The 25,840-nt window shown below is 39.8% G+C and overlaps 1 protein-coding gene across 2 annotated transcripts in view; it reads left to right on the top strand.

Moving 5' to 3' along the window:
* PLCB3 (phospholipase C beta 3) overlaps positions 1–25,840 on the top strand; it is a 2,354,563-nt gene that overhangs the window by 538,477 nt on the left and 1,790,246 nt on the right. For both annotated transcript variants that reach the window (XM_044075790.1, XM_044075791.1), the window contains exon 2: positions 16,018–16,095. In XM_044075790.1, coding sequence (XP_043931725.1) covers positions 16,018–16,095 — 78 coding nt within the window. The remainder of the gene's footprint in view (positions 1–16,017; positions 16,096–25,840) is intronic.

Here is a 25,840-nt window from a genome sequence, read left to right as displayed (position 1 = left end):
ACTCACTGCTACAAAGAGGTCTAGGTCCCCTTCCATCAGCTCCATACATTCGGCGCCGGGATCTCCTCTTCTATCAGAACGGAGCCATAGGTCTCACTCCTCTCGGTCCTCCAGGCTATCCGACTATGATGTACAAAGGGTGGTGAGTAGACTTCTCAAGTCCGAGGCACTGGCCCAAATGCTGCATAGCCCTACTCAACAGTCAGTGGCTATTTCCATCCCTGATTTTATTCCTCCTCCGACTCCATTGAGTTCGGAGCCGGAGCTCATCGGAGCCATGGCTGTCGGTGCTTCGGAGCCGATACCTTTCCTTTCGGCTCCGTCGTCTGCTCCAATTTCCTCATTGGAGGGATCTCGGCGCCGGGCTTCCCTTGTCTGCTCCGAGGGGGCGAGTGGCATCGGACCCTTGTCCGACCCTGTTCTCCCTCTCGGAGTGTCGGTGCTGGTGAGTTCGGCTTCGACATCGGCCTCTCAGCCATCTCTGTCGGTGCCGGGGGGGTCCTCGTCTCCTCGGAGTGGGGACCTCCGGCCTTGCATGATAGGGGCGCCTTCGAGGTCATGCGGATTGTGCTAGACCCACTGTCTACCCCACAGTCAGCTCCGTCAGCTCCTCCCTCTTCAGTGCCTGCGGTGATTTCTACCCATCCCCTTGTTTCAGACCACAGAGAGCCAGCTCCTCAGGTTTCCCCATTGGGAATTTCCTCCTCTTCCGAGGCCTCTCCTGATCCGGTAGGAGAACCCCCTTGGAAGAGACAGTGCAAGAGGAAGCACATGGACTCCCCTGAGTCTATCACCTCTGACACTGACTTGGAGGAATTTGAAGGTTCCCCTCGATCCCCCTCTGAGGATGTCTCCTTTGCTGACATCCTTGAAATCTTGAAACAGAGGGGGAACTGGCCTGCCCTTAACCCTTCAGAGGACAAGTCAGTTTACCTTGAGGCATTTGGCTCTCGCCCTTCCACCTCCTGGGTGTCCCCTCCCTTTGACCCCCTTATGGAAGTGGTGGCAAGGAAGGCTTGGACAGCCCCTGATTCAGTGGAATCTACCCCAAGGAGGCCATCAAAATTTATTACTGCCCCTAAGGACAAGGGCTTTCTATCAAAAGGTGTCTCTGTTGATGCTGTGGTGGTGGCTGCAGCCACTAAGAAGGAGTTAGCCGATCCTTCGGTACCTGTCCATCCTCCTAATAAGGAATCTAGGACCATGGACAGGTATGGTAAGCGGATGTTTTCCTCTGCGACCTTCTCAATGCGGTCGCTGAACTATTTGTGTCACTTCACCCGTCTCCAGAGAGATTTGCTCAAAGATATGGGTGAGGCTATACAGGATCCAACAGCTGAGGGGTTCCAAGACAAAATGAACTCCCAGTTGGCAACCCTGAATTCAGTTAACTCCTCCATGCGGCTCATACGCTGCTGATGGGGCGAGTAGGGCCGCAGGCACAGGTGTAGCTTTACGACGTCACACCTGGATGCGGCTTTGCAATTTTGCGGACCCTTTCAAGGCGTCCTTCACCAATTCCCCCTTTGATGGCTCAACATTGTTTGGTCCTCAGGTGAAGGATACATTGACTAGGTGCGAGGTGGAAGGTAAGACTCTCTCTGCCGTGGGAGTCCATTTTTCTACCCCTTCTAGACCTTATCCAAAAGGTCAGAGGGGAGGAAAAATGTGGTTCCGCAAGCCTCAGGGAGTCTCATCTGACTCGCAAGGTCGATTCCCCTCTAGAGGCAGAGGGGGGAAATAACAATAGACGCTGCCCTAGGGGCAGAGGAGGTCCGCAAAACCAGGGTAGCAGAGAAACTTTCTCTGATAAACCTTTTCAGCATCCCTGAGGAGCTGCCCGGCTGTCCACCTTCGGAGGCAGTCGGGGGAAGATAATCACTGTACCCAAAAGCCTGGCTTTCCCTCACCCAAGACAAATGGGTACAGTCAATCATATCCGAGGGTTACAAAATTCCCTTTATTCACACCCCTTCCCAACCCAAAGGATCCCTTCCAGATGTTCCACCCAGTCTAAGGGAACAAGCAGCACTAGAAATATCAAAGCGGCCATCAAAAAGAGCTTATCCAATCAGTCCCAGCAGACCAGCAAGGATCCGGAATCTACTCCAAATTCTTTTTGGTATCAAAAAAAAAACAGGGGACTGGAGACCTGTAGTGGATCTCAGCAAGTTAAACAATTTTATCAAAAAAACAAAATTCCGGATGGTCACGCTACAGTCCATTCTACCCTTCTTGGGTCAGGACAATTGGATGTGCTCGATAGACCTTCAGGATGCGTACTACCACATCAAAATGCACAGACGCTCCAGGAGGTTTCTCCGCTTCAGGCTGGGAGCCAGTCACTACCAGTTCAGAGCCCTGCCCTTTGGTCTCACTACAGCCCCCCCCGAGTGTTTACCAAATGCATGGCAGTGGTCGCGGCTCACTTGAGACATCAAGGATTCTAGGTGTTTCCATATTTAGACGATTGGCTCCTTACTGCCACCACCAGACATCAACTGCTTGTAGCCAGAGACTTCACCATCCAAACTTGCCAAGCTCTAGGCATTTCAAAAATTTCGAAAAATCTGCCTTGTCAATCTATTACCTTTATAGGCGCCACCTTAGACACGCTCAATCTTTCCGCCAGACTTACAGAGCAAAGAGTGTTAGATATCCGCAAACAAGTTTACCTTCTACTACAATGCAACAAGATCAAAGCCAGGGTAGTCTTGATGGTATTAGGACTCATGGCAGCTACTATCACCCTTCTCCCCTTAGCTCGTTTCCACATGAGGATCCTACAATGGATGCTTTTTACTCAATGGTCCTTCCAACAGCTCCCGATGTCTCGCATCATATTAATAACTCAATCATGCAAGAATCACCTATCTTGGTGGATCACATCACCTCAAGTTCTCCAAGGCAGACCTTTCGTTCCTCCCCCCCAGTCGCCACGGTGACAACGGACGCCTCCCTGATTGGGTGGGGGGGCATTTTCAGGGCAGGACAGTCCAGGGCACGTGGCAACCTTTCGAGTGCCACTTGCACGTAAATGTCTTAGAAATGAGAGCAGTGCTTTTAGCGTTGCAAGCCCTTCAGCACTCTTCCCACGGGGACTATTGCAATTCAGATGGACAACATGTCCGTAGTGTGGTACATCAACAAACAGGGCGGAACCAGATCCTACCCCTTATTTCGAGAGGCACTCAGACTTTAGCAGTGGGCGATTTCTTCTCAGCGTTTTCTGATAGCAACGCACATTCCCGAGAAGTCCAACGTGATTGCGGACAAGTTGAGCAGGGCCATTCTGATGCCCCACGAGTGGTCTCTGAAGAAATCAGTGCTGGAAGAAGTGTTCCAAAGATGGGGCCAGCCTTGCTGCGATCTTTTTGCTACTCCCCAAAACAGCAAGTGTCACGACTTCTTCACTTTCTTCCCGTTACCAGGCCATCCCACCAGAGACGCTCTAGTCCACGATTGGCCCCGGGGACTTCTGTATGCTTTTCCCCCTTTTCCACTGATATCTCAATTAATTCAGAAAGCTATCGCCTTGAGAGTTACAATGATCCTCATTGCCCCTTACTGGCCTCGACAGGTATGGTTTCCGTTCCTCCATCATTACCTATTGGAGCAGCCTTGGCATCTGGACCCGGTGCCAGATCTGTTGACCCACCAGTCGGGCCAGCTGCACCACTCCCTTCAGTCTCTCAACCTCACAGCATGGTTTCTCCAATTCCTACCTTAGCCAGGCTTCCCTCAATCTCTCATTCGGTCCGGAACATCCTGATAGCCTCTCACAAATCTTCTACCAGGAAGATTTATAATAGTAAATGGAAACGTTTTTCCTTCTGGGCAGCATCAAAGAATATAAACCCCTTCACTGCACCTATCCAGTCTATCCTAGACTTCCTGGCAGAGCTCTTCCATTTAGGCTCTTCATCTACCATTAGAGTACAACTAGCTGCCATATCTAATTTTCATGTTGGAGTCTCAGACTCCAGTATCATGTTCCATAAGCTCTGCAAAGCCTTTTTAAGAGGTATTTTTCTGCTCAAGCCCCCAATCAAAGATCCCCCACCTCAATGGGACTTGAATTTGGTTCTGGCATCCTTGATCCTCCCCCCCTTTGAACCAGCGGCTTCATGCCCTCTTAAGCTGCTCTCATGGAAAACACTTTTTCTAGTAGCCATAACTTCAGCTAGAAGGGTATCTGAACTTCACGCTCTGTGCAGTCGTCGTCCTTATTTAGTTTTCCACAAAAATAGGGTGTCCCTCCGGACTAATCCATCCTTCCTGCCTAAAGTTTCCTCTGAGACAAATCTGAACCAAACGATTGATCTCCCAGTATTTTTCCCTGACTATTCCAACAGGTCGGAACAAAAGTTACATTTTCTAGATGTTCACCGCCAACTTAGATATTATTTAGACAGAACTAAACAGTTCAGGAAATCTGATCAACTTTTCCTGTCTTATGCGGAAGGGAAATTGGGCCTTCCAGTTACTAAGGTGTCCCTCTCAAGATGGCTTACTTCTTTAATTACCTTCATCTATGAAATCAGACATCAAAAACTGCCTTCAAGACCTAGAGCTCATTCAACTAGGGCATTGGCTACATCTGTAGCTTTTCAGGACAGGCTGCCTATAGATTCCATTTGTGCAGCAGCCACTTGGGCTTCTCCTCATACCTTCATATTACATTACAAATTGGATATGGCCTCCAGAAACCGTGCCAGCTTTGGTTCCACTGTTCTCAAGAGTCTGTTCCGATAGGCCGCCCGGAATAAGGTGCTAGGGACGCGGTCCCATCCAGCAAGAATGAAGGCGAGATTGACAACTTAACGTTAAGAAGTTATGTACCTACCATAACGTTCCATGTTAGTTGTCTTATTCCCGCCTTCTTTCTTGCGTCCCACCCTCCTTCCCCCTAGCCTGGACAGACCGATAGGAAATTTTGGGATCTGCCTTTGGAGCTTCCTTCCCACATGTTCTACCACCTCTATTCCCCCTTTTATGTTTGTGTAGCTTACATTCAGGTTTATATAGAGGTGGGTTCTTTTTTCTCCATACTATGAAGACAAGAACTGCTTGGTTTAGCTATCAAACGAGATCTGAGTAGTTACCGCCTAGCATTGTGGGATATAGGGGAGCCTTGACCCGGTGGAATTAGCTCTTGAGCTTTAGTATTGGCCGAGTCGGAGCCGAGGTTCGGCTCCGAACCCATCCAGCAAGAAAGAAGGCGAGAAGAAGACAACTAACATGGAACGTTATGGTAGGTACATAACTTCTTATTCTTTGTGTTTCACTGTTGCAGTCACCACATTTAGGTTATCCCTGCTAGGGTAGCCCTCGGCCAGCCCGAATACCAGAAGCTTAGTATTTCTGTGTCAGTTGCTGTCGCTTGAGGACTGGCGTCAGGTCATCAGTAGTATAAAGTAAGGCAGCCCACGCCATTACATCAGTCTTTCTTGCCATGGAGCCCGAAGCAGAAGCAGTTCGCATGAGTGCCGGTCGGCCGCTACCTGAGTTTGCATCTCCAAATTGAAGTTGAAGTCTTCTAAAGCTAAGTAACCCGTTGGGGATCCTTTTTTCTTACACTAACCGATGTCAGAAAAAGTTAACAATCGTCTCGCCTGTGGAAAAAAAATACCACACCGAGACTTCCACTCTTACTGCATCACTTGTTTAGGCCCAGAACACGACGTCCCCCGTTGTCACTTCTGTGCTTTGTTCAACGCCAGAACTATCTATTATCGGGCCCTTTTTGTAGCCAGATTTTTCCGTTTACAGTCTTCGAACACCGATATGGCTTCGGTAAGCCATCTGACAGCAGATCTTCTGAAAAAATGGAAAGATAAAGACAAGACCGCACAGGTACAAACCTTCCGACGACTCTTCCGTTAAGCTAGTTGTCAGTCCACTGGTACTTAGTGAGGCGCTATCGCAGCTCCTGATGCCCACTTCTGTTGATTCGCAGGTCGCTGCCGAGACCCTTTCGGAGTCTGAAATGCTGCAAGACTCTTCAATTAAGGATCCTGTGGTCGTCTCTACCTTGGATGGGTCCGGAGCCGTTGAGCAAGCACCGGCTTCCGAGGAAGTCCTTTGCACTACCGAATCTCGACACAAACAAAGGTCTTCTTTCGCAACTACTGTTCTTTCAAAAATGACAGAGTTTCTTAGTCCCAGGGTTCGAACCACACTCAAACCGACGCCCCACTCTCAGGTGCCTGCTACTTTGCCTCAGTCTCAAATGCTTAACATGGCAGAAAACCTTATAATGCTGATCAGGGAAAGCCAAGCTACCCCCTCCAAAAGGAAAAGAGATCGGTCCCCTGTAGTTTTGTATGAACAAGAGTCAGATGAATCTGATGCATCTAATTATGAAGACATGCAACCCCTCTCCAGTTATGAGGATTCTGATGCAGAGGATTCTATTCCTTCAGCCTCTCCCCCACAGGATTTTCCCTTGGGGAAACCCTGCATACTTTAAGGGAGCATTTCCAATGGGAGAGTCAGGACTACCCTCAGCCTAAAAAGAGACTCTGGAAATTCTTAGATCTTTCGCAACACAGACCCTTGGCCATCCCCCCCCCCCCCAGTCTTGGATGATTTCCTTGAATCCAGCTTGCTCCTGACGCCCTACCTTCTGCTCCCAGAAAACTAGATGTGTACTATAGAGTCCCTGACTCTCACAAATATCTTTTTACAAATCTAACAGCTGACTCTGAGATCATTTCTCAAGGGCCAAAAGGGATTAAAGCAACCTATGCTAAGAATCCCACACCCTCAGACAGAGATTCCTGAGCATTGGACAGATTGGGTAAAAAAGTATGCACCTCAGTTACTCTTGCTATCAGGGCACTAAATTGTCAGTTCCATATGCTGAAATTTCAGCAACATACCCTGGAACACCTTAAACAAAAAAATGTCTTCCCTACCTGCTTGGGCAGAATCTAAAGATTTACAAGACTTAATGCATTCTGCAAGCCAAGTAACTAAACATACTTTGCACTGTGGTTTTGATGCCCTAGAAGCTTCTTGCAGGGCAGCAGTCACTGGATCAGTCATTAGAAGACATGCATGGCTTAAACAGCCCCTGCCAGACCATGGCAAATCTAAACTGTTGGCTGCCGCCTTGCACAAAGATAACTTATTTGGCACTAAGGCAGAAGAGGTCTTAAAAAAGATGGGGGAAAAAAAGCAAAATCTATGCAAACAGTTAAGGATTTCTTACAAGTCCAGTCCCCTAGGTTAAGCAGGCATTGTCCCTCCAAGCACTGGTCCTTTCCTGCTCTGAGTAAGCCAGCCCAGCCTAGGCCCTGTGGAAACAGACCCCCCCCCCCCGACAGCAGCTTCATGGGAATGCAGAGATCTGAGCAGTGGAATACCTCCACTTCAGGACCAGGGAGTTCTAAGCCACCCCCTTATGGTAAGAACTCACAGCAACTCCCCTCCTCCCCCACCCCTTCTCTCTGCCCACCTTCATTTACCCCTAGGAAGAAAATTCTCTTTTCACTCAAGCACCTGGGCCACCATAACCAAGGACCAATGGGTTCTGAACATTGTCTCTCAGGGATACATATTTTCCTTCCATACCCTTCCAACACCAAAAGGGTTCCCAGATCTACTACCAAATCAGTGGGCAGAGGCTCAAAAGCAAATCCTTTCCCTTTTCTCTATGAAAGCGGTAGAGCACGTTCCTGCAGAACAGATAGGCCAAGGCTTCTACTGCAGACTTTTTCTGGTGCCCAGAAAAGAGGGCACCTGGCACCACAGCCTTGATCTATCTGTTTTAAACACCTTCCTGGTGAGCCCAAAATTCAAAATGCTCACCCTCCCAGCAGCTGCTACCCATGCTCTCCAAGAACACTTGGCTATCCACCCTAGATCTAAAAGAGGCCTACCTCCACATTCCTATCAGGGAATCATGCAGGAAATATCTCTGCTTCAGGGCAGGATCTCAACACTTTTAGTTTTCTGCGCTTCCCTTTGGCTTATCTACTGCTCCCAAAGTTTTTACAAAATGTCTGACTCTGGCCATTGACTTTTGCAGACAAAGAAATATTCAAATTTACCCATAGTTAGACGACTGCCTTATTCAGGCAGACAGCCAGGAAAAGCTGCTCAAGCACCTGACCTTTGTAAAGATGCTACTAACCTCCCTAGGATACACCGTCAAGGAAAAGAAATCCAAACAGGTGCCCACCCAAAGGATAATCTTCCTGGGAGCACGTCTGGACACAGCATCCCAGGTAGCATTCCTTACACCAGAGAAACAAATTTTCCTGACAACCTACTTCTCTCAGCTAGCCATCACACCCCAGTTATTTGCAAGGAAGATGCTGCAAGCTTTGGGGTTCATGGCATCTTGCATACTACTCATTCCATTTGCCAGACTGCACATGAGGAAACTTCAATGGTATCTAAAGAGCCTTTGGTGTCAACACTCTCAAGACTTGGAAACTCTTCTACCTATAATTCCTTGCCCCAAAAAGGAATTCCTTTGGTGGGCAACAGCATGCTCCCACAACAAGGGACTGCCCTTCTCCCCACCCCCTCACTGCCCTGACCCTAACCGCAGACTCATCAGACTATGCTTGGGGTGCACACCTGGACGGATGGTGCATACAGGGCCAATGGAACCCTCAGAAAATCCCTCTGGACATCACTCAAAAAGAGTTGATGGCTGTGCAGCATGCCTTGATAGCTTTCAAACCCCTTCTCTCTCCAGGAGTTCTCCTGATCAAAACTGACAATACCACTGTGATGTGGTACATCAACAAGCAGGCTGGGACTCAATCTTACCCTCTATGCAGGCTGGCCATGACTCTTTGGCTCATAGCCTCTTCCATGCAACTACATCTTTTAGCACAATACCTTCCAGGCTCATTCAACTCTCTGGCAGACCAGTTAAGCCGAAACCTTCTGGAACCACACAAATGGCAACTCATCAGAAGTACCTTCACCCTAATAACTCAGAAATGGGGAACCCCGAAGGTCGACCTTTTTGCCTCCCACACCAACCATCAGCACAGAAAATTATGCACCAGGGAGCATCACTGCATGACTTGGAAAGTGGATGCCCTTTCCTTCACCTGGGTCAGTCTGTCTGTTTATGCCTTTCCTCCCCTACTTTTCATCCCCAGGGTACTGTTCAAAATAAGAGAGGAAAAACAAAGGACCATTCTTATAGCTCCAGACTGGCCCTGACAACACTGATACCCCTTGCTGCGCTGCCTGTCCCCGCTGCATCCATGGCATCTTCCCCAGATTCCCAACCTCCTGACTCAGAGGGAAGGGGGAATTCATGCATCCCAAATTGCAGACACTCAGTTTGGCAGCTTGCCTTATTCCCTAACCCCGACCCAATCTGCTACTCTAAGTAAACTGGTCTGGATGTTATCAGTGAGGCCAGATGTCCTAGCACCATAAAGTCTTGTGTGGATAAATGGAAAAGGTTCTGCTCCTGGATCCAGGCTAAGGGAGCCAATACGGCACAGCCCTCCATCCCTCTCATCCTGGATTACTTGGCTGACCTACACAGTGATCTTCTCTATAAAAAATCACGCCTCTACTATTTCTGCACTGAGCAGCCCCTTTTCTCCCACCATTTGATCAAACAGTTCCTCAGAGGGGCTAGCAACTTGAGGCCCCCCAGAAGGGCACCAACGCTAGCTTGGGATCTTAACTTTTGTCTTGGAAAAGCTCATTCTGACCCCTTTCGAACCAGCTTCTTCTGCAGAGCTGAAATTTCTCTCCTGGAAGACAGCTTTTTTTTTGGCCATCACTTCAGCCAGAAAAGTATCTGAGCTGCAAGCACTCATGGCTGTGGAACCCTTCATCATCTTCCATGCAGACAGGGTATCCCTCAGAACTAACCCATCCTTCATGCCCAAGGTGGTGTCCAGTGTGGCTCTCAGCCAATCCATTCATCTGCCCACCTTCTTTCCTAATCCCTAGAACAAGGGGGAAAGGATTCTTCTTTCGCTAGATGTGCACAGAGAGCTCAGATTCTACCTGGACAGGTCTAAATCCTTCAGAAAGTCTGATCAGGTGCTGGTTAGCATTGCTACAGGTGCAGAAGGCAAAGCCATCCCCAAGCAAACCATTTCCAAATGGATATCCCACTGCATCCATTTCTGCTACAAACAGCATGGAAAGCCTCCCCCCAAGGGGGTCAGGACACACACCACCAGAGCAGCCTCCACCTCTGCAGCTTTCCTCAGAGGAGTCCCCATCAAGGTCATCCTTGAGGCTGCCACATGGACATCTGTTCACACTTTTACCAAGCATTGCCACCTGCCTTTCTTCTCCATATCCAGGGCAGGGTTTGCCACTGCAGTCTTGCAATTCTGACATTATGTTGGCATGCTGCTGTTGATACAGTCCACCCTCCCCCCACTGCATCCCAGTGCCAGCTTCAAGCCTTGAAAGGATAGCTCCATTCATGCTTGTTGTTTTACTCTAGCAAATGGTGAAGGCTGTTTTTCCCTCTTTTTTCATAATGCTGAAGCATCACTGTAGTTCTTTTTAATTCTGCTGTACCTTACATATTTGATATAAAGGAAACAGGACACTTATTGATTGGTAGTTGCTTGGCATTACCCATTCCATCACTCACAGTTCAGAATATTTGAAAACTTTTGGCCTGCTGATATCTACTTATAGCAGCAATTAAGTAATGCACTGGTTACCTTAGTGAGTGCTTCCTCACAAACCTCCACTTTTTTGTTTGCAAAATTTGCATCTTGATCCAGCTGACATCAGTGAGAGTTTGTGTTCAGTGCCTTATAAGATTACTAAGTAGCCATGTCAGATTACCAGTCATAGTCTACACCAGCACTACTTTTGAAGCTTTTGGGAAAGACTATGTGGAAAAACTGCCACAAGGCTAGGTCCAGTGGCAAAGCAGGATAAAGCCTTGAACCACAGCATGTGTAACCTAAACAGCCCAAATTCAGTTATCGCAAATGCCTAATGGATCTGGCAGAGGAAAACAGGCTTTCCCATGGGGGTGGAGGTGTAGGGAGTTGAGTGGAGCATAGTGGTACATGTTTTGGGGCAGTATTTCAGCTTACCAAGCCACTGCCACCCCATGGTGGTAGATTCTGTTAGGAAATGCACAGGGGAAATTTATTGTGGATTCCCGCGCTGACGCTGATGTCATAAATTGTTCATCACTCCACCCAAGGGGTAGGATTATACCATACACATGCCCTCATTGTTCGGATGCCAGTAAGGGTACAGTGAGCTCTCATGGCTGCCTGTATATGATCACTTAAAACAGCAATCACTCCTGTACTGTTCTAAGGTAATTTCATGTTAAAGCAGAACAATTACCAGAGTCTGATTGGAGGAGGATTTATGGTCTGTAGGCATGGTAATAAAAATACATAATGGAAAAAACACTGCCATAAGTGCCAGCACATTAATCCTTTAACTTGACGATAAAGAAAGAAACTCCTTGCTCTTCTTATGATCTGGGAAAGGGAAGCTGTTGAACTGTTTCTTTGGGGATCACTTGGAGATCACCGTGCTGTTTGCAAATGCAGGCACCCACCTTCACCATATTGTCCTCATCTGCCATATGTTTGGCTGACTTCCGAATGCTGGAGCAGGTAAGTGCCCTGTTGGGGAACCTTACTTTGTCCTTAATTTTATAGTCCGGTATAGATGGTTAGTGCTGTTCTGTTTTTCTAGCTATTTAAGTCTGAGAAAGGGAGATGTGGCTGTGGTAAAAGTTGTCAGACTTTCACAGCTGCTCTATAATCTGCCTAGTTGCAGAACACAATGTCATAAACTGTGATGCCTGCCAAGGCTTCACTCAAAAAGATTTAAGGAATAAGCTTTGACCTTATTCGTGTTTTCCATCTTCCATCTTGAAAAGAAAAGAGAAGGCAGAAAGGGAATCCAGAGATTTTTTGTAAGGTCTCAGTGATTCCAGTTGGTCAAAGGATGTGGATTTGGGTGAGACACTTCCACAGCACCAGGACTGGATGCATACTTATTCCCAGCAATTTGACAAAGCCTCTTTGGAGGCTATCATCGCTGAGGAGATGGACACATACATTCGGACAAATTACATGCAGGATTCTTCTTCGGATGTCCAAGTTCCAGTACATACTGAAGAGACTTGGATTGTTTTATCTGAAGGATGAAGAGGGGATCCCCACTATTATTGATAGGGAAGAGCCTGAGGGATATACGGAGTGGAAGTCTGGCCTTCCCACACAGATGTGAAGGCTTCAGGGCAGGCATTATTGCAAATAAAACCTACAAAACAGTCTTTTTCAAACGGGCCCCTGGTGGGTCTTCCTATTACCAACAAAAACAAATTCCACAACGTTGTAGAAATCCTTTTAATAAAACACATCTTTCAGACAAAACCATCCTTCAGTGTTAATAAAATTCATATCAAAATCTCGCATCTTATATAACTACAAATCAAGTAACATATGACACAGCCTACCTATCCAATCCTAATTAACAATTAAACTATTAATAGTAAAAGGTCCTTTATGGAACTCTATAGAGAAATTTCTTAAAGCAGTACATCACATTCGGACAGAAAGTCATGACAAAAAAAGTGCACCACGTAGTTGAATTCAGCAATGCTATACATAAGAATAGTTCACGTAACTCTTTTAAAAAATATATAAATATATATATATATATATATATATATATATATATATATATATATATATATATATATATATATACTTTTTCAACAAGAAAATGTTTGTATACATATACATACGCATTTCAGGGATATATGTTAACATATGGCTTAATATAAAGAAATTTTTCTCTAGTGTATTTGTTGCCTTTTTTTTTTTTTTTTTTTTTTTTTTTCAAAACTGGTTTTAGTGTAACTTGTTTAATCAAACCAGGGTGTACATCCACTTGTAGGTGAATGATCCACTCATATTCTCTAGTATCTAGCTTATTCACCATGTCACCTCATGTAACAGTAGGCATTAAAACATCGCTCACACAAAATAAAAAAGTGTGATTCATCTGTTTCTTGGATTTGTTGGGCTAAGGAGTTAGTGATCACTTTCCTTCTGATTTCTGACTTGTGTTCAACAATCCTATCTCTTAGTCTCCTTGTTGACTTGCACACACAAAAACATGAACATTGCTGACATAATGCTAAATAAATCACATTCGTGGTGTTACATGTGGCTGCACAAAAGAATTTGAACTTTCTACGAGTAAGTGGATGTATAAACTCAATTAGGGTAATAGCACAACATATACAGTTGTAACAAGGGTAGGTACCTTTCTTATTATATAGTATAGGATCCATTCTATTTAAGTTGAAGTCTTTATAACAGACGCTTTTTTAAACTATTGCGGTTCCTATAAGTAAAACATGGTTTATATGGAAACCATTGATTGTGGCCAGGAATGGCCTTCAAAATATATCCGTTATTCCTGATGATTTCCTCTACATTTTCTACTTGTTCTATTATAAGTCATGAGGTATTTCACACTGTCATCAGGTGTTGGATGCATAGTAATAATGGTATCATGGTTGGAAAAGTATGGCCTAGCTTTTCCTCTTCTCATGGATGCCACCTCATTTCTAACAACATCCAGTTCATCTCGATCATAGCCTCTTTCTAACAATGGTTTTAGATGCCAGTGGTGGTGCAGCGGTAGTGTTGTCTCCTCACAGCAAGAGGTTCTCCCTTTCGATTCTCTGCTGGAGCGCCTTCTATGTAGAGTCTGCATGTCCTCCCCGTGGTTGAGTGGCATTTGAAAAACATGTGTGAATGGATGGGCCTTCATTGAAAGTTGGGCGTCAAGCTGGCACCTCGGCACCGTAAAAATCTACTGCCAATCATTAGCAGACCGGAGTTCCACTGTGGTGACCCCTAACTGGGAAAAGCCAAAAGAAGAACAACCATATATAAAAAAGAAGTACAAGCTAACAAATGCATGCTAGGCATGTCTTTATAGGCATCCCTAGGGGACAATATCTTCGTGCTCAATACCAGAGATGAAATATGTCATAAGTAGATGACAGATGAATTGTTAGAAAGAGGCTATGATCGAGATCAAATCTCACTAGTCCCAGTTCCCCAAAAGGAATAATGTCTAAATGCTTTTATATTTGCTTACTGTACTTTGGGATCGCAGTCCAGCTGAGCACTTGTTTGATCCTTGCTGTTATCTTTCATGTGCCACTTGCCACCAAAAAATTATACCTACTTTCCACCACTGCTGTGTGACAGTGGAGTAAGTGTAGTTAAGGGGAAGCCAGGGGTTGCAAGGGGGGGGGGGGAGCTTAAGTTTTTTATACTGTCACCTGTAGGTTCAATGAAGTTTAAGTCGAGATCTTGTAGGCTATCCAATAAATGGACTTTTGATTACAGAGTAATGGCACCCTATAATAGAACTTGGCTTGAGAGTGCAGTTACTCAGTGGGTAGGCTTACCTTCATTTATTCATTTGACAGTTACCTGCTTAATTCAGCATAGTGAATCGGAGGAGCTAGAGCTTATCCGGGAAATCGGCTGGCATCACTATTGGTCACTTTTTGCAAACCCAAGTGACAAGGCGTTAAGTAAAAGTGCTGTCCCTCTAGATGATGCTGTAAAAAATAGATACATACATAAATTCCATCTCCATGAAGGAATAAAATACATATTGATTCAGAATATTGTGAAGTGCATTTTAATAAGCAATCTGTAGCATGCTAAAAACAACTAAACTGTACCATCTGACTTCAGGGCTTCAGAACTTTTGAGAGGAATGCATGCCATCAGACCACATCTACCACTTTTGAGATATTGCCAGATAAAAATTTAAAATAACACTAAGCTGATCAATAGATGAGCACAAGTAGGAAAATGTTAATAAGATCATCCAAATCACAGTGGAACAGCATCCCTACTGGCGTTTGTAATTGTTGAATAGCAGAGAAAATTTGACTTGATTGGTATTTTTTACTACTTTGGTTGATGTACTTATTTTTTTGCAATAAGAAACAGTCTGCTGATCACTGTACTGTTATTTAGGCATGCAAATAATTTAGAATTTTGATATCATTTGAGATGCTTAAAACCTACCTGTTCATTTAGAGATTCTGTCTTTTCCTCCCTGGACTACTCTCCTCCCTAATTACTCAGTCTCATCTCCCTTAAAGAGACTATGCGGGGTTAGTGCCACTGTCATGGCCTAATTTCAAGGAAAACCTGAATGTTCATACTGAATCCGGGAAGAAGGACCAGTACAGCAGGCATATTTTGCATTCATCTAAGAACTGCAGTGAGAAGGAGCACCTTCCATCCCATGCTGCACTGCTTTGTCAGTACTGGAACATGAATTCAGGCTTCTTGTGTAGGGAATGTGAACCCACAGCTTTTGGCTTTTCACTGCACTGAAAGTGAGCAAACTACCTGCTCAACCTCTAACAAGGATGAAGCTTCAGATCTAGCAGAATGTGGAATGTATACCAGTCCTTTGGTTGACGTATGAATGTTTGAACTGAAATGTGTTATGTGAAGATACAGTGAAAGGGAAAATATGGAGAAACAAAGTTTTAAGTTTCTGGTGGTACACACACAAGGGAGATAACACTGAGTAATTAGGGAGGATCATAGCTCACAGAGGAAAAGGTAGAATCTTTAAATGAGCAGGTAGCTTTTAAGCATACCAGCAATGTGCAAGCACTGCACTGCAATTTCTGCAGAAGAATTTTGTGTTTTGTGCTCATTAGCAGAATTGGAATTTGGTACCACTTTAACAGCAACAGGAGATGAGAAGGGTACACACAAAAGCTGTTGGACAGATGCTGACATTCAGGTGTTTTTTCTTCTATCCTTAAGTAAAAGGATTGTATTGAAATCAGCAGCAAAATGTTCCTGTTTTTCTTCTACAGCATTAAATTTAGTACTTTGCCTATAACATTAAACAAATTTGCTCACTCTTTTTTGGTTGAGTGCAGTTCCACTGTTTTGTAACAGTTGTGTACTCCTTGTGTTGTTAACATTTCTAACTAAAATAATTTGAATTTCCTTTTAGGAACCTACTTCCAAAAACCTGGTTACCATTCGAGTTGATGCAGATGGATTCTTTCTCTACTGGACTGGTCAGAGTAATGTAAGTAGCATACTTTTTGTATGTATTGTATTTGAGGAGGGGTACAGGAACACACATACTCAACACATTCATTTTTTTTGATTAGTACTGTTTACCAGTTGTTGGTTCCAGTTGTTTTATCCTACTGCATGTTTAGTGTCTGTGAAAACGGCTTTGTACATTGAATTCATACCTTTCACATTTTCCTAAAACCGGTGTGCCATTTTTGAGGTGAAGATGCAAGGAAAAACAGTAATTGTGTATCAAATAGTAGACTGAAATATGGGTAGCATTTGTTCAAATTAAATTTCTTTTTTTTCAAAACAGGTTTATTGTTTTAACATATAAGAGAAATATCATAATTTTATACAAGTAATTAAAAATAGGTATTATTATAATATTCAATAAAACAACTAAAGTATTTACAAAGACATCCACTACAATCAGATCAATTAATTAAACTAAAATACCATGCTATTGAAATTAAAATTTTTTTAACAAATTTTGTAAATTATCCCATACAATAAAATAAGATGTTTTTCTATTTGTTCTAGTCCTAATTGTGTTTATTTCCATATGGCACACTATATTCATAACATTTTTAAATTCATTGAACGAAGGAGGTGTATCTGAAATCCAATTTCTAGTTATTATTTTTATAGCCACTGCTAGAATAGACCATAACAAGGGAAGCTTAACCTTTTTAACACTTTGAGGTACAGGTGTGTTGAATAATATAAGAGATTTAGAAATAATGAAATTATCTGTAAAAAGAGCCTGCAAAAATTCATTAATTGACTTCCAGTATTCTTTCAATTTTATACAGTCATAAAACATATGAGCCCAGTCCGCATTAATTTCTACATTACATCTCTTACATAGATTATCTTTATTATTTATTTTATTCATCATCAAAGGTGTATAAAAGATCTATGTAAAATGTCCATGTATAAAGTCTCCAGACAATGGAAGACGTAGTTCTATAAGCAGATTCCAATATATATTGTTTATCTTGTTGATTTGGTGGGTCCCCATTAATAGAAGTGAAATAATTCCAGTATGAATCTACACTGTAAAAGTTTCTTGTCTGATAACTTTATGTATGTATGAAAGTTTACCTTTATCAGAAACTTTATGTTGTAAATTTAATATCAAGTAATCAATCAGTGTTGGAATAGATTCTTTAACAGTTATAGACATTAAATCTATTTTATTAATGAGATGTTGTCTAAAGGTCTGAACCTCTAACCAGCAAGTTTCTCTTAGATCAAATTCTTCTTTTAATAAATCTAGATTTTTAACTTTATTATCAGATATCAACTGATACCAGTACTTTAGATCATTATCTATAGCTAAATGAGTTCCTTCAGAAGTAGATGACAAAAGCATATCCTGAGTATACATTATAGGAAATACAATAAAATTCCATTCCCTATACTTAGGGTGCATGAATATAAAGTTACGATAAATAATAATAATATTTAATGGGTAACAAACCATATGTTTAGGTGTAATAGGTGAAGTACAAAATTCCTTTAGTAACCATAACATGGAGTTATTTACAATCATATTTTTATGTGTTAAGGAGATTTTCATGAAGTGTATACTAATTAGCTCCCAATAATCTTTCCATTTTGTGACATATGACTGATCTATTAATAAAGTAATAACTTTTACAATAGAAGAGATAGTATATAAATTAAAGTCTGGAAAAGAAATACCCCCTTGAGACCAGCTATTAGTATGTTTCTTTAATGCAATCCTAGGTCTATTAGGTGCCCATAAGAAATTTAACATTAGTGTGTTCAGTTTCTTGATAATTATTTTTGTAGGTGGAAGTATTATTGATTGCATTAAGTATAAAATCTTGGGGAATATTATCATTTTAATAATTGTAAGTCTCTCCTCCATAGTAAAATCATATTATTCCAGGTGTTAAAAAGATTTTGTATATTAAGAAAACAGGTATTATAATTATTATATATAATAGATTTAATATCTTTAGATAGTATTATACCTAAATAAGTTATCTGACCTGAATTGGGTACATATTTAGTAAAATCACTAATGAGAATATTTTTTCGTGTATATAGGTAGTATTTTAGTTTTTTCTTCATTGAATATTAAACCAGAAATACTTTTAAAATTCATCATGTTATCAAATAGAGACTGTATAGAAGAATTAGATCCTGCTGATGTAATTAGAACATCATCTGCAAAAAGTTGAATTTTGGATATTGTATTTTCATCTATTTCAAAACCCTCTATGTCAGTACTGTTTCTGATCAAATTAGCCCAAGGCTCCATTACTAAAGTGAATAATAGTGGAGAAAGTGGACATCCTTGTTTTGTACCTTTAAGAATGGGTATTTTTGTGAAACATATGTTCCTACCTTAATATAAGCCAACGTTCCTTTGTATAAATGTTCAATTAGATTTACAAATGCATCCGAGAAGTTTGTGCACTTCATTAAGGTAAACAGATAGTCCCAACTTACTGAATCAAATGCTGAACTTATATCAAGACTAATAAGTGTTAAATCTTTCTTTTTCCTATTTGCAAAATCTATTAATGTTAAAGTTCTTCTTATATTATCAAAAGTATTTCTATTTACAATGAAGCCTGTGTGATCTATATCTATAATGCCGGGAATGATTGTCTTCAATCTATCAGCAAAGATATTCATAAACATTTTATAATCAACATTAAGTAATGAGATGGGCCGATATGAAGAACATCTAGTTGGATCTTTATTAGGTTTTAAAATTGGCGAAATAAATGTATATTGCCAAGATGGGGGGGGTTATTAACTCAGTTTGGGCCAAAATAAAAACCTTATGTATTAATGAATATGTATTTTTAGAAAGGATTTTATATATCTCTGGTATAATACCATCATTACCCGGTGCTTTGTTTGATTTAAGCTTATTTATTTGTGTAATAACTTCTGTATATGAAATACTCTTGTCCAATAGTTTAATCTGTTATTTATTAAGCTTTTTATTCATATTTGTGGTTATAAACTCCTTTATTTTATCTTTAGGTTCCATGTTAATATTATTATGGTTAATTTTGTGAAAGTGATTTCTAAATTCATCTAGTATTTCTGGTATACTAGAAACATTCTTCTTTTTCCTTAGAGAAAAGATTTCTTTGATATGGTTTTGTTTATTCAACCTTTTTGTTTTATTTTTAAGTCTATGTAAGTATTTGGGGCTTATTGAATAAGACAAAAACTTGTATTTCTCTAAAGTTATTTTAACTTTGAGTTAAAATTTCTTTGTAGTTCTCATTTAGTTTATTTATTTCTTCAATAACTTTCTTGTCCATAATATTTTCTTTATTATTATGTTTCTAAGAGTCTAATTTACTTTGAATATCTAACAATTCCTTATCCCAAGATTTCCTTTTATTATTATACCATCTGATACTTTGTCCATATAGATATGATTTTAAGGCATCCCAAACATAAACAATGGAGACTTCAGGAGTGTTATTTATGTCTAAAAAATGTTTTACTTCTGAAAGTATATATTCTTTATAGTCTTTTAGTTGAGTTAAGTATGCTGGTATCCTTTTGATCTGAACATTGAGTATTTTTTATCATGAATTCAAAAACAATTGAATTATGATCAGATATAGGACATGAAATGATTTTGGAATTAATTAAATCTGTTACCATCTGGTTAGAAATAAAGACCCTATCTATTTTTGAATAAGTTTTGTATCTGTTAGAAAAAAAGGTGTATGGTAATGATTTTGAATCTATCTGATTATTAATATCATTCAAATTATAAGAATTAGCAAAATCCTTTAAATGTTTTGCATTAGATGTAATTCTTCTCTTTCCTATAGTGGTAGTATCACTTTCATGTAGTATACAATTAAAGTCACCAGCTAAAATAATATCTCCTATAGAGAATGATATGATCTTATCAAGATGATGTTTCACTGTATTAATACCAATTCCAGGTATCCAATATACATTAATTAAAGTGTAAGTCTTCCCATTCATTTGTATTGTAACCATACAAAACATTCCTTTGTCATCCTGATAAGACTTAATGGTTTTAGGAATGGGCATACTTTTATTCCATAAAATAGCCACTCCTCTTTTTTCTGAGTGTGCTCTGAACTAACCAATACTGTATATTTGTTTGTGGCTAGTTTATCAATATCTTTTTTCAAGAGATAGGTTTCTTGTAGGAAGACTAAGTTGGCCTTATGTAAATTAATGTATCTTATTAGGCTTGCCCTTTTACATGGATTATTCAATCCATTAATGTTTAAAGAAATTCCTTCTAAAGATGTCATTTGGCATTTTTAAAACTTAAGAATCTTATGATCAAAATAACAAATAACAAGATAAGTAATGTTACATCTCCTCCTTTAGGTGTACCTTTAAATATAGCTGTATTTATTGAATCTCTTATGGGATTTCGTATAGGATTCAATTTTGTTTGTAGTGACAATGAATGTACAAAATATATTGTGGATGTCAAAACTATATACAAATAACAATGAACAAGTGAAAATAATGTAAGGATTAAACCTTGCATCCAGCCTGGAGTTATAAACTCCAACTTAGAGTAGTATTTACCACTCAAGTTTAACCCCCTACCCTAAGCAGCAGTACGTCAGCTACCACCTTATCAATTTAATACTAGTTATATTTAACTGAAGTTAACAGTTTTCAATTCAATTATCTAGCAAGACAAGACTACACATTTGGTAAAACAGCATCATATAAACTAAAATAAACCTTTTTTTTTTTTTTTTTGCTTTTTTTTTTAAAAAAAACTGTTCATACTACTATATACATCCATGTAATATAAAACACTTGTATTCAAATAGCATTCAAATAATCTTGATGTTAGAAATCAAGAGGAGAGAAAAATAAGTTCTAACATTCATTTAAATCAAAACCTTTGGCTAATATGATTCAGACATTACATATATTAGGATGCATCTATTTTCTGTCATGTAAATACAGTTAACAGCTTCCAAAAAAACTTGAATTGCTTGTATATGAGCATTTACTCAAACTCATTATTGCCAATAGAATAAAATATTGTATTCATAGAAATTGTTATAAATCATACTTCATTGTTAAGCAGATTCTCAGAAACATTTATATACATATCTACATACACACACATACACACACGCACACACACACACACACACACACATATATATATATATATATATATATATATATATATATATATATATACATACATACACACATACACACATACACACACATATACACATACATACATATATATATATATATATATATATATATATATATATATATATATACACACACATGCATACACACACGCATACACACACGCATACACACGCATACACACACACACACACACACACACACATACACACACGCACACACATACACACACACACACACACACACACACACACACACACACACATACATATATATATATATATATATATATATATCTGATCTCACTGAGTTGTATCTTTACTGAGCACCATCTTACATTGCTGTCCCTTGTCCTTCAATAAATCTGTCTGCTTTATACAAAATAATGCACAGCAAACACATTTTAGTAACCAGATTTTACAAACATGCTATACTACTGCTTTAAAATATATCACATGACAATTTCTTCCAGTATAGAGTTATAAAATTATTTATGCTTGTCAATCAGATGAATTAAATGAGTTATAGTAATGTATATGTTTGGGACATAGGTTTTTGACACATATTATTAATCTGCTATTCCTGTATCTGTGATGTGTCGGTGTGATATCTAGGTCAAAGGTGAGACTAGCTGCTTTCAGATTCTCTGTGAGAATTCTGAGAGTTGAAGCTTTTGAAGTAGCTCATGGACACTGTGCATGAGACAGCCCACATCCCAGATTGTCTCTCTTAACATTTTGGTGGGAAACTTATTAAAAACTAGTGACAAACATTCATTTAGCAGTGTAAATGCATCTAAACATGACAAAACCTTCACAATGCATTCTACAGGTTATTACAGACTCTATGTAAGTGAAATCAAGCCCAAAATTATTAATAAGTAACAAAACTCAACATTTTTGTCCCAACTCAACTCCTATGCAAATCTTATTTACTGTGTCTATATGATCAAAAGCATTTCTATATATTAATAAAGAAAAGAAAAGAGAGTAGAAAGTAAAAGGGTGTAAGGCAGAAATAAAAAAAAATGTAAGAGAAAGCTATAAGAAGTATATACAATAGAATGTTACTTACTGTTTATATTAACAGAGTTAAAAATAAAACGTATTATTTACTATTATTTAGTTCTAATTATTATTAGTTAAAGCATGACAGATTATTTACAAACAAGCATAAGCAGTGTAATCAAGAAAGTATAATTAGGAATAGCATTTGAAGAACATATAAACTTTTAAAGGAAAAAAAATGTATCAAATTACTGACCTTATTTTTCCTCTTCAGAAAGAGAAACAAGTTAAATCACAGCTTGCCATTAAATCTCCAGATATTTGACTAGTTATGAAACAAAACATTTCTTTGCACACAGAGAATAACTTTGATTAAATCTTTTTCAAAATATTTGTTGCTTCTTGGAAATGCAGGAACTACATTTAAAAAGATTAATAATAAAATAAAATGATGAGAGAGGGAAAAAAAAACATCGTACAAATCATTTGTTTTTTAGTCTCTTCTTCTTCTCTGAAGTCTTCCACGAAGTTTCAGTTGCCAGTCTCTTTAACGAAGGACTAGCCCATTCCATTTCTTCTATTTTTTCCAAAATCTTATTTTTTTTGATAAACAGTAAAGCAGAGTCTAAGTCATCGAAAATTTTAGGACCATCAGGAAGGAAGATTTTAAGCTTGGCAGGAAACAGAAGGTATGTTTTAAACTGTGCTTTTTTAAGCTCCCTTATTAGTGGCAGAAAAACTTTTCTTTTAGCTAATACCATGGATGAATAGTCATTGTAAAAATGCACAGTTGTTTCATTAATCTTAACAGGAGCTTTAGCCCAAGCAGATTTAAGAACCATCTCTTTATCAAAAGATGATAGAAATCTAACTATAATTGATCTAGGATAGTTTTTGTTAGAGATAGTATTAGCTATAGATCTATGTGCTCTTTCGATACCAAAAGAGAATGCTTCTGGTAAATCTAAAGTTTTAGGGAGCCATGTTGTTAAAAAAGAAGTAATATTGTTACCTTCAATATTTTCTGGCAGTCCAAAAATCCTAATGTTATTGCGCCTAGATCTATTTTCCAGGTCATCCAGCTTTGTTTGTAAATGTGTATTTTGTTTCAGCAGAAACTCAATGTTGATTTCCTCTTCTTGTATTCTATTTTCCATGTCATTCACAGCTTCTTCTATGCCTGTCATCTGGATCTTCTGTTGTTGCAGGTCCATATGTAACAAGTCTATTTGTTTTGTAGTTTTTTCTATGAAAGTGTCTATTTTAGTATCCATTTTATCCATCTTAGCAGTAAGTTGCTGGACTATAATTATCAGAGACTGAAGTTCTTTCTTGATGCTGGAGTCTTGAGAATTTGTCTTACTGGAACTCATTTCAGACTGATAAACTGACAGGAAAATTTCCAAAGTAATTTCTGACAGGAATATTAAGATTTCCTTTCTTTTTTAGATATAGTTCAAGAACTATATAAAACAAACATATTTAGAAAGAAAATTACTTCAAAAATTAATTTTTTAAGTAATTAATTCCTGTCAATGTAATGAAATTGGTGGAGCTGAAGAAATCTGCTGCTATCCTGTGTTCATCCTTGGCCACGCCCCCTGTTCAAATTAAATTTCTGACAGCCATTTGACAAAGGGATTTTATAGATGCAAGCTTTAATGCTTTCCTTGGTGGTGCAGGCACCAATGTAAAAATGATGTTAACTGTGACCAGTCATGAACTGGAATTAGTTTGTTAAAATGGTGAAAATTTTAGTGAGTTTCCTGTTTTAGGAGGTAGTCTGTAGAACCTTTTAAGCTGAAAGTTTTTGTCAGGGATTTGCACTGGTGTAAACGTTTTAAAAAATAATTTTAATACATGTTCAGCATTAAAGTGCTGCATTATATATACAACTCTGCAGACGTAGGACAGAATTAAGTAACTCAGTCTGACGAAATCAGCAGTCCTAAGGGCATCCTTCACTTCATTGATAAAGCATTACAAGTTTAGTGACCTTCACTTGTAATATCATGTTGGGTTACATGTAACTGGCTGGAAGACAAATTCTGTGTATGTGTGGAGAAGGACTGCTCCAGTACCATGTCTTGTCTTTTCCAATGAGATTTTGTTACTCCCAGTTAATTTGCACTATGTGAAATGTGTAGCTTCAATTGCTGCCAGTACTATTTCTTTGCAAACTTTTACATACAGAGTATTTGTTGAAATTAAAAATCGCGTTTAGAGGATTTAGTTATTGGATGGAATGCATTATTTGTGTAACATTGTCAGGCAGGCACCCATATGTCTGATTATGCAAGCAGTGCTGTTAACATGGTAAGCTCTGCTGTATCACTGATGCACTACTAAAGTCCACCTAATCATAAAAGTAGTTTTTTGAGGCAGTCTGTATGTAAAAGCTTACAGTCAGCAATTTCAAGTTGGGACCCACATCGCTGATTGGGCGAGCAGTACTGCTGTGTTGTAATCTGTGATGAGTCACTGTGCATTTAGAGCTGCTGAAATCTACATGGTCAAAAAGTAGTTATTTGGGAGGGGATAGTTATGCATATGAAAGCTTACAAATCACTTGATCTCCATTTATTGATTATGGGTTTGGATTGAAAGAAGCTGTGTGTACGTGAAACAAGCCGATGTGCATTACTCTGGGCATAATTCCTTTTTTCTTGATTACAGTTGAACCTCAGAGGTTCATGCTGTCATAGTATCTGCAAGCTGAAATACTTCAGTTGACTGTCAGGGGTAGTATCATTATCAGAAGGGATTTGTACTGCCTCATTCATAGTAGCTTCAGTTATTTATTATGCATCTGCATAAGGTTATTAAGCTTAATAAGTATAATATTTGAGAAGAAAGTCCAGAGGCTATATGCACTCAGAGTAATAGTCATAGTGATGTTGAGGTTTTAACCCTGTTATCATAAACATCACCTATGGGAAAGTGTCTGTATTAAAAACATGCAAGGAATAGGGAATAAAATAGCAGTGCACTTAGTACCTCTCCTGTTGTCAAATTCAGGCCTCCATGGTGTTGACTATGCAGAGAATTTACCTGCCTGTCTTTTTGTTGGTACATTTTCCATCACAAAATATCAGCAATGTGGTATTTCCTCTAAAACAGCCTTGCTAGGGACCCTTCCATATATACAGCTTGCTGCTGTGCACTTCATCTTTATCGGTCTGCTTGTAATATTCCTGCCAACATCCCTGCTTGCCCAGCAGGGTAGACATCACGTTTTTGTTGTGTTGGGAACTAGGTGTACTGTATCCTTCTCACCAGCATTATTTCTGTCAACCCCCAGCTTGTGCAGAATATTTTTTTCCCAAGAGAGATTGCATCAATTAAAGCAGTCCCTGTACATTTATTTGTTCTGAACCTGATTGTGTTACTCTTAGAGTGGCTCTTGCTGCTAAGGACAAAGGTGTTGATAAGTAAACTGCCCATCAGCACGTTTTCAGTATTTATCTCCGTCTGCCTATCTGCGTTGTACTCCACTCAGAACAAGTGAATAGTCAGGGATTGTCCTTAAACAGGATATCAGGGCATGGCCAAGCACTAGTC

The sequence above is a fragment of the Protopterus annectens genome, chromosome 6.part1 (genome assembly GCF_019279795.1).
Source record: "Protopterus annectens isolate FY-2018-M chromosome 6.part1, PAN1.0, whole genome shotgun sequence".
Taxonomy (NCBI): Eukaryota; Metazoa; Chordata; order Ceratodontiformes; family Protopteridae; genus Protopterus; species Protopterus annectens.
The sequence above is the reverse complement of the archived record's forward strand: the minus strand, read 5'-3'. Positions and strand labels throughout refer to the sequence as shown.